This window comes from Aplysia californica, unplaced genomic scaffold (assembly GCF_000002075.1).
Source record: "Aplysia californica isolate F4 #8 unplaced genomic scaffold, AplCal3.0 scaffold00369, whole genome shotgun sequence".
In the NCBI taxonomy this organism is placed as follows: Eukaryota; Metazoa; Mollusca; class Gastropoda; order Aplysiida; family Aplysiidae; genus Aplysia; species Aplysia californica.
In genome coordinates, this window is record NW_004797639.1 from 486,154 (window position 1) to 502,338 (window position 16,185).

At 39.2% G+C, this 16,185-nt stretch overlaps 1 protein-coding gene across 1 annotated transcript in view; it reads left to right on the plus strand.

Moving 5' to 3' along the window:
- LOC101849225 (N-lysine methyltransferase KMT5A) overlaps positions 1-16,185 on the plus strand; it is a 17,469-nt gene extending 1,284 nt beyond the window's left edge. Inside the window, exons 2-7 of the mRNA XM_005103355.3 lie at positions 4,441-4,559; positions 6,968-7,499; positions 8,017-8,101; positions 10,399-10,458; positions 11,621-11,811; positions 12,604-16,185. Of these exons, the coding sequence (XP_005103412.1) occupies positions 4,460-4,559; positions 6,968-7,499; positions 8,017-8,101; positions 10,399-10,458; positions 11,621-11,811; positions 12,604-12,814 (1,179 nt within the window). The 5' untranslated portion in view covers positions 4,441-4,459 and the 3' untranslated portion in view covers positions 12,815-16,185. The remainder of the gene's footprint in view (positions 1-4,440; positions 4,560-6,967; positions 7,500-8,016; positions 8,102-10,398; positions 10,459-11,620; positions 11,812-12,603) is intronic.

Here is a 16,185-nt window from a genome sequence, read left to right on the forward strand (position 1 = left end):
GTACTATGACTATGAGAGCGTAGTTAGGCTAGGTGTGCGTAGTAATCACGGACCGAGACGGGTGGTCCGGTAAAGTACAATCCAGCCCAATAGTCCGCTATTTAGCGGATTTCCGCTACCGCCATTTCCTCCGCTAAACTCCGCTACCGCGACAGCGGGCCAATCAGAAAGAGAGTTGTTGGGAGCAGGATGACTGCCAGGCCCCGGGATTGCCGGGAATTTTTTAAAAATCGCAGAGACCCGGGAAAATACATAAAAGATCTCGAATATTTGAAAACCAAATCCAATAACGTCTTTAAGTTCATTTCTGCTGGTCGCGATTAATTCGGGGGAAGATTGAAGAATACACCGGACCACTCGTACATTATTGCGCGAGAAAGTGGGGCGGGTGGTTGGGGTGGAGGGGGGGTTCAGGGGGGTCTCCCCCCTGACAAAATTTTAATGAATAGATCTACCGGTCCGAGATTCTCCATTGAGAGATTTTAAAAACGGGAAAATTATGAATTCCTAAGGCCTAAGGTTGAGACAGGCAAAGTCAGTCCGCTGGTCTGGTATTCTTCAATCTTACCTAATTCGGCTCTGAGAGTACGTTTCGCGTGAACTGGCGGCTTTGGCGGCAAGCGGAATTGTGTCACCGAGACTTGACTGGAAAATCAAGATCTACTTTCACTTTCGTTACCACCCAGAAGTTTGTCAGTAATTGTCTGATAACGCAACATTTATTGTAACATGCAGGTTCGGCATTACAAACGTGGTGTCGCCATGAAAATAAATCAATATTGTCACCGTGCTGTCACTTGTGGGGGTAACACACACACACACACACAAAAGAAAAAAACGAAAAGAAAGTTAAGCGCGTCTTGTCGGGCTCGCCATTGTGACCGGTCAATGAATCTGTGCACGTTCTGAGCGCTTCGAAGTACAGGACTCAGGAATGGGGGGGAGATTATTTATTGATTTTTGTTTTAAAGACGCACTCTGGGATGGGGGAGGGCTGGACGCAACACAGGAGGACAAACAAACTGAAACTGAAAGCAAATGTTCTTACATAAAAGTTACTGGACATAAAAGTGATTTATACCTACCAAAATCTGCGTAATTCAACCGCCTAAGTGACAGGATAACGGCATCTAGGCGTTTGAATCACATTAATCAACGCCACTCGACGAGCGCCAATGATCGCTTGGACGTTTGAGTTATCAACAAAAGCAAATCATAATAAATGTAAGGAGTAATTATTATAAAGTGAGTAATTATTTAAGCTATTTGGTTGGGTCTTCTGGAGCAGGACTGTTTTTGGCGTCATGAAGTTGGTAGAAAAGACCATTCCTTTACGTTCAATTTGTTCTGGATGTTTTTGATCAGTGTGTATCAAAGTAAGGCAACGAACGTTTGTGGCAACGGGGTTGTTCTTGTTTCAGCCAAGTCTGAATGGTCCAGATATCAAACATCAAATGGGTGGGGGATGGGGTGGGGTATTGTCTTTCTTTCTTAAAAACATTCAAGGTTATCCATGAGCACATAGACCAGACCATTTTCAGGGACCTTTCGATTACACTTGTGGGCTGTCCACTTCCATTTGCGTTTGTTCCTTTTCAAGGTATTTTTGTGTTCAACAGCTTTGCTCTATTTGGCACAAACATCAAAGATTGCATATTTGTCAAGATCTATAGCATTTGGTCTGATAAGTATAGCAGTATGAACGTGGCATATTTATTGTCAGAAGGCTCCTCCAGGAAGTTACTGACTCTTGAAGAGATTTCATTGGCAATCAATGGTCCTTCTCCTTGGTACCAAACGTGACACTTCACATCTTTGGTTGCCAAATTTTAAAAAAATGTATTATATAGATTGTTAATTTGGTCCTTATGTTTATAGTGCAGTAGATGCGTTCAACGCCGTACTAACAAGTCCGCTTCCAAGTCCATGCACACTCGACATATCTGGTCCCATCCATTGGGTTTTGTGCAAGCTTCATGTTAGATTCTTTCTCCTACCTTGCATACTTCACATCGATCCTTCCAACACATACAACAACAGGTTGCTCTCTTTTTTTTTTTTAAATCTCTGTAAAGTCGTCTGGGATAATGTGTGACTCTTTCCGTTTTCTTTGGTACTCTCTGTAAAGGTCTCTGAGGATTTGAAACCGCACTGATAGTCAAGATATATTGCCTGTATTCTGTTTGTAGTAATGGGAAAGCGATTTCGTCAAGTTTGTCGAAGAATTACTTCACAAAATTGCTTTTTCTGCTGTATGGTAATATGACAATCGTTGAGCTCCCATCTCCAAGTCTTGTAAACTGTCTTTGCAACAGTCACGAATAACCACTTTTGTGAATGCATTTGTAAACAACCTCATTGTTTTGCATAGCAGAATGTATGAGATTTGTTTCAAATGGAAGTGTAGTGCAAGGGGCACAAATTTAAAATAAATTACGAAACGTGAAAAGTCGCAATAAAAAAGATATTTTCCGATAATTGTACCCAAATGTGAATTAAGCGCTCCTTAACTGTCAGTCATGAACTTTTTGAAAAATTCATTCGTCTGTAGCTTTTTTGCCACAATTTACTGACTTGGTCGAGTCAGTATTAACGTATACTGAAAATAATTAAAAGTAAAGAAACATAACTCAAACTTTTCCGCTGGTTTGCCAATTTTTATCGAAATTGTGTTTTTTAGCTCAACACCTTCTGTGTCCATTAAAAAAACCTTTTCAGTGTGAATTATATTTTAAAATGTTGATTAAAGGCATATATATAAAAAATGTAAATTGTTAGTTTCCGCCAACTCTGAGGCTTTGTATATATAACCAAACTTTAGCGGCCCTAACTAATTTTACCTCTGAAACCAGACAACTCCCACCTCACTCAATCCAAATATCTCGACATGTACTCAATTTAAGATAAGATAAGATAAGATTTAACTTGATTATCCCAGATGGAAATTTTTCTTGGTTGTACGGGACTGTAAAAACACATGCAGGTATACTTAAAAAATCTAAATTATATATTACTCTCATTAAAATTCAACATGAAAAGAGAACTAAAGCTGACAAAATGTACATTATATCACATCAGATGCATCATTCAACCATATGCAGGAATTTGATTACAAGATCTGTGGAGTTTTATAATATTCGCAGGTACATATAACTAAGAGCAATACACATTATTATGCTTTTCTGACAATAGCAGATGCTAGATCTATACATGGTAAAAAACCTCTTTTATATCTTTCTTTCTTTGTTTTTGAGGTACACATCTGCCCCTGCGTGATCTTACAATTTGCGTAGAAAGTGGGTGTGATGGGTCGTCTTATTTTTTTAATGTGGTGTTATACATTCTGATTTCATCAGTTCTAGAGATTTTGCTGGCTTTCTTTTAAAATGGTTCTGTCAAATTTTTCTAAGTATTTATCTTACAATTCTCAGCCCAGCAGCAAATACAAAATAATAACTCGCTTTCAATCATAGAATGGTACAAAAGGGACATAAAATCTTAAATTATCAACACGGAAACGTCTTAATTTTCTTAAAAGGAACATTCTTTGATTTACTTTTTCATACACAAGAGCGGCGTGGGGATGCCAGTCAAGTTTGTTACCAATTGTTACTTGTAAGAGCTTACCACCTCCACTTCCTCATCTTTAAATGGGTAATTCTTTCATCGAAAGCAAGGCAAATGAACAAGCTAGTGGTGATACCAATATGTCCACATGCCAAAAAATTGACGAGCGCCTGCCACCACGTCATGACACATAGGCATCGTGGTGAAATCAGGCGCTCGTCAAAATAATGCAATCGAAGAGACTGACATAATAAAGTACTATCTTATCTTATCTTATTTTTCTGTTCGTTTAGCAATTTGTTTTTAAAAAAATTTTTGGGGGACTCAACACCTTATATAGTATAGTCCATTTAAAAAACACATTTCTGTGTGGATTTTAGTTTTACTGTATGTCAATTTTGGGGCATCTGGAGTTATTGATATCATCTTAAAGCTTGTTCATTTGTCTATCTTTTGATGTAAATGATACACATGTAACTTGAATAGAAGTCAAAACATTTGCAATTAAAGGAAATTGGGGTCACCTTGTTTCAGAGGTAAAATTAGCGAGAACATTTCCGAAAAAGTTTGGTGATTTCCAAAGCTTGAAAGTTCTTGGAAACTGGAAATTTACATTTGTTGAGTGTTTAATCAACGTTTTTCCGCCAAATACACCTGGGATATATATAATGTTTTTGAATGGAATAACAGGTGTTGAGCCAAAAAAACAAATTAGAAACAAATTGTCAAACTTGCGGAAAATGGCGATTTCTTTGATTTCTTTATTTTGCCAAGCGCCTGATTTCTCCACGATGCCTCACATATTGCTTTTATAGAATTATTACGATGACCCTTTGTTTTTCCATTATAATGTATATTTTGTCTATTTCACAGAACTTGCCATCCTGTAGAAATGACTGACTCTACAGAAAAAGAAACATTGCAGCTCGTGACCAACATGTCCCCCTCAAAGATCACCCAGTATTTTGAGGCTAAAAAGTCTAGAAGAAGAGGTAACGTTTATGGTAATAAGACCGGATACATTTTTAATGTACTGAATTTTCAAGCTTAATGAAGATGAAAGCTGTTCTTAAGATTACACGGTATTGTAAAAGTATAGCCTTTGATATATTTTGTACAGTTTTATAATAACATTTAACCCCTTCCATGCCGCAGATAAATAGGCGGCTCAGGGGTGACCCCACTCTGCCTTCATATAACTTTTTTATTTATGAATATTTCGTCATGAATTTCTGCATGTGCATTCTACATTGAACCACGTTTCTATTGATATAATTTTAGGGAGATTTAATTGAGAGATAGATGGAGAAAAGTTGGAGTTAGTAACATGATGCCAAAAACAACACCACCAAACAACACACATTCGAATAATGGTAACTGAGACCAAAAAAGGGGAATACATGTTGTGTAAGTGTCTGCAGGTAAGAGTGAAGTGACAAGAGGCTTTTATTCTCCTACCGTATACAACGCTCGTAAAATATATACATGTAAGCCCATCTGTATTCACTGCCGTCTATTTTGTACGGTAGACGTGTTGGATCTAGGTCTAATCTTCTCTTTGAGCTAAAATAAAATCTGAATCTGAAGCTTTCAAATGGGGGGAAAATGGTGGTAAACATAAAGAGAAGGTATCTCAATAATAATTACAAGATTTTAGCAGTAACCTCCCCTATACAGTCGAACCTGTGTAAGACGGCCACCCATTGTCAAGGAGAAAAGTGGCCGTATAAGACAGGTGGCCGTCTTAGGCAGGACCGAACAAGATGAAAACAAACCTTTCCTTTCTGAGGTCCCAACCGAAGATGGGCGCATTGTTGTTGTTGTTGTTTTCGCTGTTTTGTTTTTTTTCTTTTGTTGATGCTTTTGTGCGAGGGTGACAATATAACGAAATGTGTCAGACAAGGAGGACCGAGTGCTATGGTAAAACAAACACATGGGTCGCCACCACTCGGAGAACGAGGGACGCTTCTGTCACAAGTTCATGTTGGCGTCCTTTGTTACTTTGTTTCAGACTGGATAAACAGTGACCACTCATCTCACTTACAATTTGGGTATAAGTTCTGGGCGGGGCTTATGGGTTATGAGGGATCACACGCTTACCTCACCAGCATCTGAAAATTTGTTACCTATTGGTCAACAGTGGGAGGGGCCTATGCAACATGATCGGTTGGAGGGACTACCTAACAACGACAGGTGATTGGATTATGGCGGCTCGCCCACAACGCCTGGGCACAATTTATGACAAAACGTAATTGAGTCACTAAGGTGGCCGTCTAAGACAGGGGCTATTGCTTGGTGTGACAGGGGTTAAATTATGGTGGCCGCCGCTGTTTTGGACAGGTGCACGTTTTACACAGTTAAATTATATAGAAAAAACACAAGGGGGAATGGAAAGTGGCCCTTTGTACAGGTGGCCGTCAGGACAGGTTCGACTGTAATTGGTATCAGAACAACTTCTGTCACAGTCCGTAAATTCTACGGGCCATAGGAACAGCGCTACACTGTTCAAGCCCTAAAGTGAAATCTACCTGCGCAGCAGTGAAGAGGTTAAAGGGGTTTCTCAAAAGTTAATTTCAATGTGTGGAGGTTTACAGGTTGGTGTGCAACTGTTTATGAAATTTTTCCAAGATGGTAGGCGCGACTTTTAGAATACTCTATCTCAAACAGTTTTCATGTAGCTGGATAAAAAGAAAAGTACTGCTCTGCTTTTGGGGAAATATATTATGCCAATCATTATTTTTAAAAGTTTTTTTTTGTTTTGTTTTTGTATTTTTAGAAAATCAAAATACTCTCAACAGCAATACGTTCTCGTTTGCTCTGATTCTTACTTTACTTTTACTTTTTCATCCTCTGTTGCCATTAAGCGTCGAGGGGAGATGCAGTTTTCTATGGTAGGCCAGCTCCGCAGCTCTTTCAGTTGTGATGTTATGTTTTCGTAGGGTTTCCTTGACACCCTCGATCCACCTTTTGCATGGCTTTCCTCTTCCTTTATAGCCTGAGTGTTTGCTGCTGTAGGCTCTCAAGGCTGGCTGGTCAGGTGACATGCGTAACAGGTGGCCAAACCATTTTATCCTCTGTCTTTCTTTGTAACGCAGGCAGGACTCAGTGCCGATAGCTGCTCTCACTTCTTCATTTCTCTGCTTGTCTCTTCTTGTGATGTTAAGGGTTTTGCGGAGACATTTCATTTCGCATGCAGTGATTTTGCTTTCATGGGTTTTGCTTAAGGTCCATGTCTGGCACTGATAACATAATGTTGGTATGAATATTGAGGTGATAAGCTGTCTCTTTGTGTCCATGGAGATGTTTGGATGAGATAGAAGAGGTGCGAGCTGGTAGGTGACAGCGTTGGCTTTTTGAGTTCGCATTTCTATTTGCTCTGATTCTCCTTCCAAATTTCCAGGTGCTGTCAAAGCTGAGAAAAGCAAAGAGGCTGTTATCGAAGCTGGGTCGGTGTACCTCACTCCAGAGTCGTCTCCGGGCAACACCATCAAAGAAGGGATGGGAAAAGACCCTGAGATCACTCCAGGGCTCTTACATAGCGTTACTGGAACTGATGGGAGCACCACACATTCTCAACAAAATGGAATCGTTTCGGATCCACCGAGAGTTCGTCAAAAGTCTAACCCGTCCTCGGCTGGAAAGACTGCTTCAGAAGTTGGGGGGAGCATTGAAAATTCAAACCCTGCTAGGTGCATTTCATCTTTAGTTGATGACTTAGACTTACAAGTCAACCCTATTCAGGATGTTCCTAGTACAAAACCTATAGCTTCACCAACTAAATCAAAAAAAGACAATGTTTCAGCATTTTCCGGTGATTCGTCTGTTGCATCTCCATCCATTCCGAGGTCGAAACTCAGGAAAAGTGCTAAATCTGGACAGTCCATGGCTTCAGCAGGTTCAGAACCTGTCAAACCGAAGCCTGGAAGAAGAAAGTAAGGATTGTAAATTGTGTACTGTATATTTTGTATTGTGTTAGTGTGTTTAATATAATTTTGTTGCTATTTTTCTGATATCATGTACTTTAATTGTTAATGATAGGAATGCAGGGCTGTTGGAAAGTCTCTAATCCTGATTTTCTCCATGAATTATTAAAAAACAACAACTACCATTTGACTTATTCAGTTAAGTAGTCATATAAACATTTTTTGGTTGGATTTGAAACTGAATTCCCTGTGAAAGGTATTCTGAAAATCATATGTTAAGCCGCAAAATCAGGATCACAGAGGAAGGTGAAGAAGCTGTAGGGAGTAGAGGACATGAATTAGCTGCATATGAAACTTTCACATCAGTGTGTATCTTGGACACGGTGTTCATTATCTTTTATTTCATAGATCAGGAGGTCGGCAAGCGTTTTGGTTTGTTTTATTTTCTTCTTCTTTGTCTTCTCTACTTTTATTATTAACTGTTTTCCTTCTTTTAATGTCATTTCTGTTATTGTTTGATCCACAGAAAAAATGTTGTGGCCCAAGTGAATACTATAACAGACTATTTCCCAGTGCGACGCAGTAGTCGGCAAACTAAATCAGAGATTGAGGTATCTGACATCATAGAGTCTTGTCAATTAACATTGGACTGATTAAAATATGGTTGCCTTCAAAGCAATACTGTCAAACCTGTGCAAAACGGCCACCCATTGTCAAGGAGAAAAAGAACCGTATAACACAGGTGGTCGTCTTAGGCAGGACTGGTCCAAATGAAGAAAGCAACTCATTCTCTTCCGAGTTCCAAACCGGGGATGATCTCAGACTTTCGACTGCCGTAAGGCTAATTCTGAAGGGTTTTTATTTTCTTTTGAAAAAGGGGGGTGGGTGGTGTAAGAAGGGTTTTTAGTGTTGTTTTGATGGTAAAACAAACACACGGTCGCCACCACTCAGAGAACGAGCGACGCTTCTGTCGCAAATTCATGTCAAAGTCCATTGTTACTTTGTCACAGATTAAGTAAACAAAACAGTGAACAGTCTCCTCGCACACGATTTGTGCACGAGTAAGTTGTTGGCGGGGCTTATAGGTTATGACAGATCACTCTACCCTCACAAGCAGTTGACAATTTATTGTTAGGCCTACCCATTGGTGAACCTGGGTAAACATTCATTGGGGGTACTAACAATAACGACGGGTGAATGAATTATGAGGGCCCGTACACAGCGTGAGGGGCTGATTCCAAATTTTTAACAAAGCGTTGGGCAACGCGTGATCACACCTGGCCACCTGATGCAGGTAAATTTGACAATGGGTTGATAAAATAAGGTGACCGTGGGCGTGTTGGACAGGTGTCCGTTTTACACAGTTAAATTATATTATGTAGAAAAAACGCAAAGGGGGAATGGAAAGTGGCCGTTCGTACAGATGGCCATCATGGCAGGTTCGACTGTATTTCATTCCTATTGCCTGGCATAATGTTCTGCAAGTGTTTGATGGAAAAACTATTGCCCATGATATTGCATTAATTATATGCGTTACTGTAAAAGAAACCGCTCTAGTTTCTGGTAAGGAAGAAGCAGTTCATACATTTTAACGTCTAATATGGCTGCACCAGGATCAGAGGATCCTGAAAAAGCCCGGCAAAAAATCATTCTTGGGAGATTTTGTTAGGACCAGATTATATTCTTGGCCCTCAGTGAGTACATTAACCCCCTGCACTGTACAGTTTAAAATTTTAAAAGATATGCGAAGATAGTATCATTACCAAACTTTTTACAGATATCCATAGATGGTGTCATCACCAAACTTCTATGCTTCTGCATTTCTGCATTGTTTATGAATATGTAATTTTACAACAAACTTCTGGAATAATTTGAAGTTGTTTAGGGAAGAGGCTAGCCGTACTTATTCTTAATATGATGGCGATGGCTAGACTGACCATTTACAAAAAATAGGCCTACTGAATTGTAAATATACATTTTTAGTTTAGTGTGCAGTACCTAAAGTATTTGTATTTGAGACGAAACCAGGTGCCTAAATGACAGTGCATGTATTTTAAACCTCCTGTTTTCTAATGTTAATAGGGCCTAAAATAAGTACGGCTAGACTGGCAGACTTCTTGTCTAGCCGTTCTTAAGTACGGGTAGACTGTCAGGCTAGCCGTACTTAATATTGATGGCTGAATTGTAAATGAAATTTTTAGTTTGCAATGCCTAAAGTATTTGTATTTCAGACAAAACCAAAAGGTGCCTTACTGACTTGCATGTATTTGAACCTGAATAATTACTAGATCTAGATCTAATGAGACCTGTGTACTTAACAGGCTTGAGTCGATTGGGCCAAACCTAGATCTAAGTATGGCTAGACTGGCAGTCTAGCCGTACTTAAGTACTGCTAGACTCTCAATCTAGCCGTACTTAAGTACGGCTAGCCACTTCGTTTGTTTAGTTCTAAATGGAAACAGATGATAAAACCAGTCATTCTTGCAAAAAAAATTTTAGTGATCATCAAAAATAGATTGTCTTTGAGTTTTTGGGTGGTTTTTTGTTTGCCTTTATAGAGACATTTCTGTTGAAATTTTCTTTGTACAGAGTAAGAATACTTAATACTATATTATTTATCGTTACCATGTGGCAACTGGTTTTTTACATTATGGTGTTATAATTTTTATTAGGTTGCTGACTAGGTTTGTAAATATTCTTTTTTATGAGTGCCAATTTTAGTCACATGGTCTGGAATTTGGGAGGGGGGGGGAGTGTTGCATGTATGCGTACTTCTTTGCATCTTTTTATTTAGTTTGTTTTCTGGTTTTGCTTACAGTAAGAGTTAGAGGCAACCCAAATTCCAAATTGTTGGAGTTCTGTGCTTGTGCTCATCTGGTAAAACATTTTTTCCTTTCTTTTTTTTCAGAAGGAGAAACATTCCCTACTGGAGAAGCTGATATTGTCCAAGTGTGAAGATGGATTAAAGGTATTTATTTTTCAGTAGTTCATCTAATTCACCATTTATATGTCTTAGAGGTCACAATGATAGTAAGAAAGAAGCCCATAAGCCAGTTGGAAAGACTTTTACTGAAACATTTTCGCTGTTCTTGCAGATCTGCTTAGAATGGTTTGAATTTATTGCTTGCTGAAAAGTGTGTGTGAAGGGTTTGGAGGTAGGTTACTTGTCTATGCCCACCATCTTGACAAGCTGCATTTATGGAGAGTCTAGTTTTTTGTTTTGTTTCGAAAAGCTGGCAGCCGTGTATTGATTTTTACATTTTTACATGCCTCCCCCCTCCCCCTCCCCTTCTCTTCACAAAATTTGGACTGCATAAATTTACGGTTTTTAGTCCACAGAAATATATCATTTTTTAAACTGTCTTTCTAGATTTCAGTGTTGACACTTGTCTTTAACTCAGTCCAACTTTAAATCATAAGTGGGCCCATTTTGAGAAGTTTTGTATTTCCTGTGTGTTTTAACATTTTTATAAAAATTTCTTTTGTTGGGTTTGATCGGAGAATAAGAAAGTTTGAGTGTATGAAAACCTCTGCTGAAAAAATGACATTAGTTGCAGGAAAAATATTGGAGAAATCTACCTTTTCTTCACGTTTTCAACTGCTTTTCCTTCATGTATTCATTTGGAGTACTCCCGTTCTTTCTAAGATGTAACTATATCCATTTCTGAGGAAGTTGGTATTGATTGACAAAATGGAATGGAGCTAACAATAGGTCAAAGCAAGCTGGCAAAAATTTAAAATTGTGACTAATGTAATTTTTCCTGTGCTCTTCACATGTTAACTCTTTTAGGACGTAGCAGATAGATATACATGACAGCAGCAGACCACAGGCAATGTTGTGGCACATTTGGAACCATCATACACACAAATCAGAGGCACCAATGTATGCAGATTTCATAGTATGCATGCACATTCTTACCTGCCGTTTAAATTACAGACACCGAAAACAACTGAAAAATATGTTTAATTATAGATTAATTATAAAGAAGTTATTCTGCCTTATGAAAGTGCCCCAAAACAAGGCATCTTCAAGTGTAGTGGGATGACCACAATAGATGTCCTCAATGAATTAAACTGGTTTACGACCAAGCCGCTGTAGGTGATTTCCACATTTCCTTCCTCTCCTACAGATACAAGACTTTGACAACAAAGGTAGAGGAGTGGTGGCTACGAAAAATTTTGACAAAGGTGATTTTGTTGTGGAGTATGCCGGAGATCTTCTGGATATACCAACAGCCAGAGAGAAAGAATTGGAGTATGGAAAGAATCCTGAAATTGGATGCTACATGTACTTTTTCAAATGTGGAGAAAAGCAGTACTGGTGAGTGTGCCTTTGTCTATACAGTGGAACTCGGATTCAACGAGGTCGCCGGGTCTGAACTAAAACCTCATTAAATCCGAGTTTTCGTTATAGCAAACATGAGGTTTTGTGAAGATAATTACGGGCACCGAGCAAGTGATGTATAAAGAGAAGTAACAAGTAGCGCCTGAAATGCCTGCATATTATAAGCTGTGCAAAAAAAGGACCAATTGGTTCAAATGCACGCCTGTGTCGTCTCAATTGTTTGCCAAAAAGTTGTGTTGCTGTGTAGAGCCTCGCATATGGCAACTTTTCATTCCATACACCAGCGCACAATTCATTACGTAGATCTATGTCAAGGCTAGCTTATCATTGTAATAATGATCAGTTGCCGGGGGGAAAAAAGACTGACGCTTTTGTATCTGCGACGTTCCATGCCCGGAGCGCTGATCCCGTTCAAATGTAGGCTAGGTGCTCTTCAAGTCAATAGTTCCCTAAATTCCACAATTGAAATCTTTGAGATATTTCTGTATATGACACAAAACTATACACATTTACGGTTGAAAATTTTGCAAAACTCAAACTGGAAGCTTAGAAAACTTGAGGAATGTTCCGTATAAAGAGATGCACCCTTTCTAAATAAAAAATTTTTTCCAGACAATGGCATTCTTGGTATGGAGTCTACTCGTGGATGGAAAACTACAAGAGCTTTCTATGGCTAATTTTTCAGAGGGCGAGAGAACACATTTTTATTGATTTCACGGGTCACGAAATGTTATCTTAGTTTTTAATTAATTTTTTTTTCGTTCCCAGTGTGGATGCCACTGCTGAGAGTGATCGCCTGGGTCGCCTGCTTAACCATACCCGCGAGGGCAACTGTTGCACCCGCGCCCTGATGGTGGAGGGGATCCCTCGCCTCATCCTGGTCGCACAGCGCGACATCAAGGCGGGCGAGGAACTCAGCTACGACTACGGCGATCGTAGCAAAGCAGCGTTGGAGGCCCACCCGTGGCTTAAGTCTTAGTAAAGCGCTAGTGCTAGCTCTTTCAGACAATAATGAAATGGTCCCATTTTGAAAAATAGTCTCAGTGAATTAATGCTGCTCACTCTCAGTTAGGAGCTGTATTAACCACAACTCATACTGCTCGTTCTCACATAACGCACACACATATACACAGATTTATGCACACAAAGACACATAACTCACACACATACGCGCACACACATACGCACACACACACACCTCCTTCCCTCGTGAATAACAACTTCCAGTGAGGCAAACAAGCTATTTCGAGACTGATCTCTTTCACTCTCCATTATGACCTTTATCGTGGACAAGTAAAATGGAGATGTAGTACAGAGGGAGGGACCACTTCATACATTGAGAGGCTTTTTACTCCACGAGGTTGTCTTGCCACTCTGAGAAATTGTCTCAACAAGAATTTTATCCCAATACATGTTTTGATCTTTTACTCAGTTAACTAAAATTTGCAAATTTGATGTTGTGGTGAAAGTCTTGTCATTGATATCATATTTCATGGATGTTTTTCTAGGGTTTTTTGTTTTAGAATTTATTAACCTCAATGTTTGCCAATACCTCAACAATGGTGTGATCTCCTGATTCTGCTTCCTCTTCATCTCCTTCCTCTACGACGGTCATTGAGGATGAATCGAGTAGGTTATGGGAGGCCACTTCTGGTAAGGTCCAACTTCTGTACTTTTTCTCTCTCTCTCTCTCTCTCTCTCTCTCTCTCTCTCTCACTCACTTCATCTCTCTCTCTCTGTCTCTCCATCTCTTTCTCTCTGTCTCTCTCTCTCTCCTGCCAGTCCCTCTCCCTCTGTCACTCTCTCACTGTTTATCCATTTTCATTTATTCAAGAAAATCTGGGAGGTTGTAATATTTTCCCTATTTCCATTTTCCTTTTCCGGTGCCTTAAATGGGCAGTGTCCTAAAAGTAGGATGATGTCACTGTACCTGATTTTGGCAGCTGTGTGGGAGATCTATTGTGGTTCCCCCAATCCCTAGGGTGAATCTAGTCATGTGGGTCAGCGGTTGTGAAAAAATTAGAATGGAGATTTTTGTGCTGCACATAATTGCTTGGTATAATTATAATGAAATACATCCCAACAAGGAGTAAGTGAGTGGATCTAATCCAGTGGTTAGAGGCTGTGACAGATAAGGAATGGACAGTTGGATGCCCGTAATTTCTTGGTTTGATAGTTAAATACATCTCAACAAGGGGAAGCCATCTCTTTTATGTACACTTTTCTGAAAATTTACTTTCTACCCCTCCTGATTTTTTTTTTCTTGTAGTTGTAGGCCAGATGAGTTTAAATTTTGTTTTCTTGACTGTTGAGGGTGCCTTCTATTTCAAACCTTAAAAGCATTTAATATAGCAAAAACTTGTGAAATCAAAATGTCTAGGGTTGATAGGCTTATATACAGTTGCACATGAATGGAGATTTGTTAGTTGTTATATAGATATAAGATAAGATAAGATACATCTTTATTGTCCAGATCCTGGCACATTGGTTTGGTGTTCCACCACAAATAAACACACACACACACACTCACACACACACACACACACACACATGTGCACACACAAGTATCATGTGTCTGTATTGAAAGTAAGAAAAGGAAACCAACGGGTTGTAGTAATATTATGTCTAATTTATAGTCATGAAAAGATGCAATAGTATAACTATAACTCACTTAAGACTCTTAGAAATATACAAAGATATTGTATTTCATATTTTTCAGCTCATGTACAGGTCTTCCTTTTCCAAGAGGGCATTGATCACAAAACGTGTTTGATTAATTCATTCAGTACCATAATAACGACCAAAACTGCGTGCCGCGAGGGTAGCTACTAAAGAACTTTTGCCAAACTTTAATGCGTGGATTTGTCCCATGCTCTTGCTTTTTTCTGACGTGCAGAAGTCTACGTTTGCATGGTGGTTGTATTTGTTATACAGTAAGATAAGAGATATATTTGCTATTCGTCATTAAACTCTATTCATTTCTATATGTGATGGTATTATTTTTTTCAGTATAGGTGCTCTGGGCCATTTTCAGTGATTTTTCAAAGATACACACTACATGAATAAATAATAGTTTTTACCCTTTGCATGGTCCTGAAGCAGATTTTCACTTTGGTACCAGTGGCACTGAGTGGGTTAAGTGTAATAGGATTTTTCTCTTAAATATGTAAATATTGTAAATTAGAAACGCATGCTTTGACTTGTACTGAGATGTGTATGCAAGCAGGTGGGGGTTAGAACGCATCTATTTTTTAATTTGGCAGGTCCTCTGTCTGTGTGCTGTGGATGTTAAAATATTGACTCAAATGTGCGATGATCTGGTTGAAGAAAATGGCGTTGGTTCTATCATTACCCCTGAGAAAGTCACTTTAGGCCGTATGTCCACCAAAGCTGAAACGACCCAATTTTTTGTCCGGAAGAAGCTGTTCAGTCTGTGTGTTTCTGGCTTACGTGTTCTCCAACAAACTGGCAGTTTAGAAACGACAGGACTTAACTATTGGCCAACTTAATTTGCCAGTTGTGTGTTCTTGATCATTGTCATAGCCTTGTCGCTGTACTTTTGGCCACCTTTTTCGTGAATAAACTTGTACTAGTGTTTAAATATTTCTACTATCAGTTTTTTGTCTTCCATTTTTTCCAACTGTTCTCTTCAAACTCAAAGTAAGATCTGACTGAGTAACAAATTCCACACTAGGTACTAGGTAGTAAGGTAGGCCTTTGCATGGCAGGCCACAGTCAAAGTCAAAGATGCCGTTTTTCCACAACCTCATCAATAAGTTACAAAGTTTGTATTCTCTACATGGAAAGACAAAATACACCTCTGGAACGAGTTTCTTTTCTGTTGTTTGTTTCAAACCAGTGACGTATTTAAAAGATATTTTCTTGCGCTTGCTTTTTGCGTGAAACTATATTGGTTAATTTGCCATTATGCAACTGACAAAATGATGTCACCAGCTCACAGAATTTTCAATGATTGCTAAGTTAAAAACCAGTGCTCCATTTCAACTATTGACGTGTCAGGCAGTTTCTGCTTGGTGGACACGCAACCTTACACAAACTTCCCTCACTTCACATGGGTGAGAATAGGTACCTGGTTATAGACAGTGAAAGATCTTGTCAGTTTGTTTGCATTTTAGTGCATGTAATCTACAGCTTGCACTGTATGCTTCCTGGGAAGCCAAGAATATTTTAAGTGTTCTAGGGTTTGCTTGATTAATAATCCAGTGGTGTCCACCTGACAGCAACCCAGATAAGAGAAACCTCTTCTCATTAGCAACAAATCTTTTATAACGGAATTTTCCTACAAAAATGAACCCTTATGCGTTGCGAGCGCTGTAAAACCCTCTACTA